The 2,307-nt window shown below is 40.8% G+C and overlaps 1 protein-coding gene across 1 annotated transcript in view; it reads left to right on the top strand.

The window, feature by feature from the left end:
- Spire1 (spire type actin nucleation factor 1) overlaps positions 1-2,307 on the top strand; it is a 100,517-nt gene that overhangs the window by 60,394 nt on the left and 37,816 nt on the right. The window contains exon 8 of the mRNA XM_010639002.2: positions 2,070-2,147. Within this exon, the coding sequence (XP_010637304.2) occupies positions 2,070-2,147 (78 nt within the window). The remainder of the gene's footprint in view (positions 1-2,069; positions 2,148-2,307) is intronic.

Here is a 2,307-nt window from a genome sequence, read left to right as displayed (position 1 = left end):
TTGATTTTGTGGGGTGGGACACTGTAGATGTGTATTAAGTCCATTTGTTCAAAAGCTTGGTTCAGTTCTAGTATTTCATTGTTTTTTGTTTTGTTTTGTTTTTGTCTAGATGACCTGTTTGTGACAGTGAGGTATTTAGGTTTCCCACTATAATTGTATTAGTGCTTATTTGGCTTTTAATGTCCCTTAATATTTGTTCTGTATAGCTGGGGGTATTAGTATTTGGTGTGTGTATATATATATTTTGTGTTGCGGGGGGTACTGGGGATTGAACTCGGGTCCTTGTGCTTTCAAGGCAGGCAGCAGAACCATTGAGCTAAATCCCTGGCCCTGGTACATATATATTTTTGATTTGGACTTTTCCTTTTAAAATGATTTGTGAATGCATTCTGAAAGATCCAGAAATACTTTTTGTTTCTAGCTTATTCGCCAGGGAGATACGGAATAATGCGTTATTTAGACCATGATTTCTTCAAGCGTTGGGAATAATTTTTTTTTTCTCTTATTGAGTTCATTGGTACATTTTAAGTATACAGTACAGTTACCTTCATTATTGGGATCTTGTACCTTTACATGACAGGTCTTGGTTCTCATTTTCTCCCCATACCCCTGTCCTCCCTTCACCCCCTCCTCCCTTCCCTATTTACAAATACTTTATTTCCATTTTTTCGTTTTCTCATATTTTAATAATTTCTTTTTTGTATTAGCATTCCTTTACATTATTAAGAACAAAAAAGCAGGTAGTGTCATCATCATTGTACAGATGGCTAATAGGAAATGTTAGGAAGCTAAAAATAAATTACTTAGAATATTTCACTTGCATTCTATTATAAAACAAGCTATATTTCATACAGTACATATTCATTCTGATTCAAAGTAGGAACACTCAGCACAAAGTAAAATAAACAGAGGTTGAATTACTCTGAGAGGAATGGGGTACCGTGAATTTGTCGTTAATATGTGCACATAGATCTTACCAGTCAAGATTTATTGTGGTTGCATATGTTGAATTGATGTAATTAAGAGCTGTTTTCTGTGTTTAATTTGAATGTACTTCTTCCTTTTGGTTTTTATATGGAAGACAAATTTTCAGTTGGAAGGAAATTAATCGGTTACCAAAAAGGCCACAGCACAAGTAAAACAGGGACAGAGTAGGTATAAGGGAAAACCCTTATGTTATAAAAGAAGTTGTTGCTTTGACAGTGCTTATTCAAAGAACAATAGTACTGGAAAAGTTACAGTCCTGCTGCGTCCTCCATCTCTGGTGAGATGTGCCACTAAGCTGAGTTGCACACAGCAGGCTCAGGGTGGGTACTCACCTAGTCTGAGACCTGAGCAAGACTGAGCACGTGGCACTGCCTTCTGTGTCGTGGTACTCCCTGGGTCATTTTCTGTGGTTGTGATCAGGCAGTCACTTCTTTTTGTTGGTGGGCTTTGGGGGGTCTCTTTTGGTGGGTGGGGGTGAGCAAAAGCCATAGGAAGAAAAATATGATGTATGTGTCCAGAGTGTACTATTTTGTTTTTGTTTTGCAAGAAGATTTAACTATTTTTGATGATAAGAGTAAATGGTGGAAATGAAAAAAAAAAGATTTTTATCAATTAAAATTTGCTCACTGACTTGAAACCAGAGAATTCCAAAGCTTGTGCTAGCTCCTAAACATGTGAGAGGAAGCCTGGAGAACACCACAGTGCTGATGAGGCCGCAGAGAAGAGGACTTGCAGGCGAAGGGTTGGCGCGCTCAGGAGCTAAGGGAGGTGGCGGCAGGGATGAAGAGGCAGTGTGGTAGAAACACTGTAGGAAGGACCAGGTGTGGGATCAGTGAGGGCCTGGGTGTGGGGTGAGGCAGACCGTGCCGTCAGTAATGCAGTGACTGAAGTCGACCCAGGACCGTCTCAGTCTGTCCCTCCACAGACTGCCTGCGTGGCCCAGTTTTAGCATTCAGAGGTGTCTCCTTCAGTGCTACGTCTGTGTGTTCAGCCTGAAGACACCTGCTGGGAGTTTCTCACCTCAGCTCATATTTCAAATAATAGTGCTTTCATGCCTGTTCTCTTTATGTTTCTTCTGGCAGAACCTTAGGAAGATACAGGAAATGGACCAGAGCGATGAGTCCCATACCGACCTGGAGGAGCTGAAGAATGCGGACTGGGTGAGGTGCCAGTGCCCTGCCCAGCACGCCTGCCTCACAAGTACAAGGTCCTGAGTTCAATCCCGGATACCGGAAAAAACAAACACAAAAAACAAGAATAAAACAACCCAAAAAACTTTAGCAGATTGTATAGTAGAACTGTAATTTCTTACTAGAATTT

Source organism: Fukomys damarensis, unplaced genomic scaffold (genome assembly GCF_012274545.1).
Source record: "Fukomys damarensis isolate Sample0158 unplaced genomic scaffold, DMR_v1.0_HiC HiC_scaffold_30, whole genome shotgun sequence".
Taxonomy (NCBI): Eukaryota; Metazoa; Chordata; class Mammalia; order Rodentia; family Bathyergidae; genus Fukomys; species Fukomys damarensis.
Note: the sequence above shows the minus strand (reverse complement) of the source record. Positions and strands in the feature narration are given on the sequence as shown.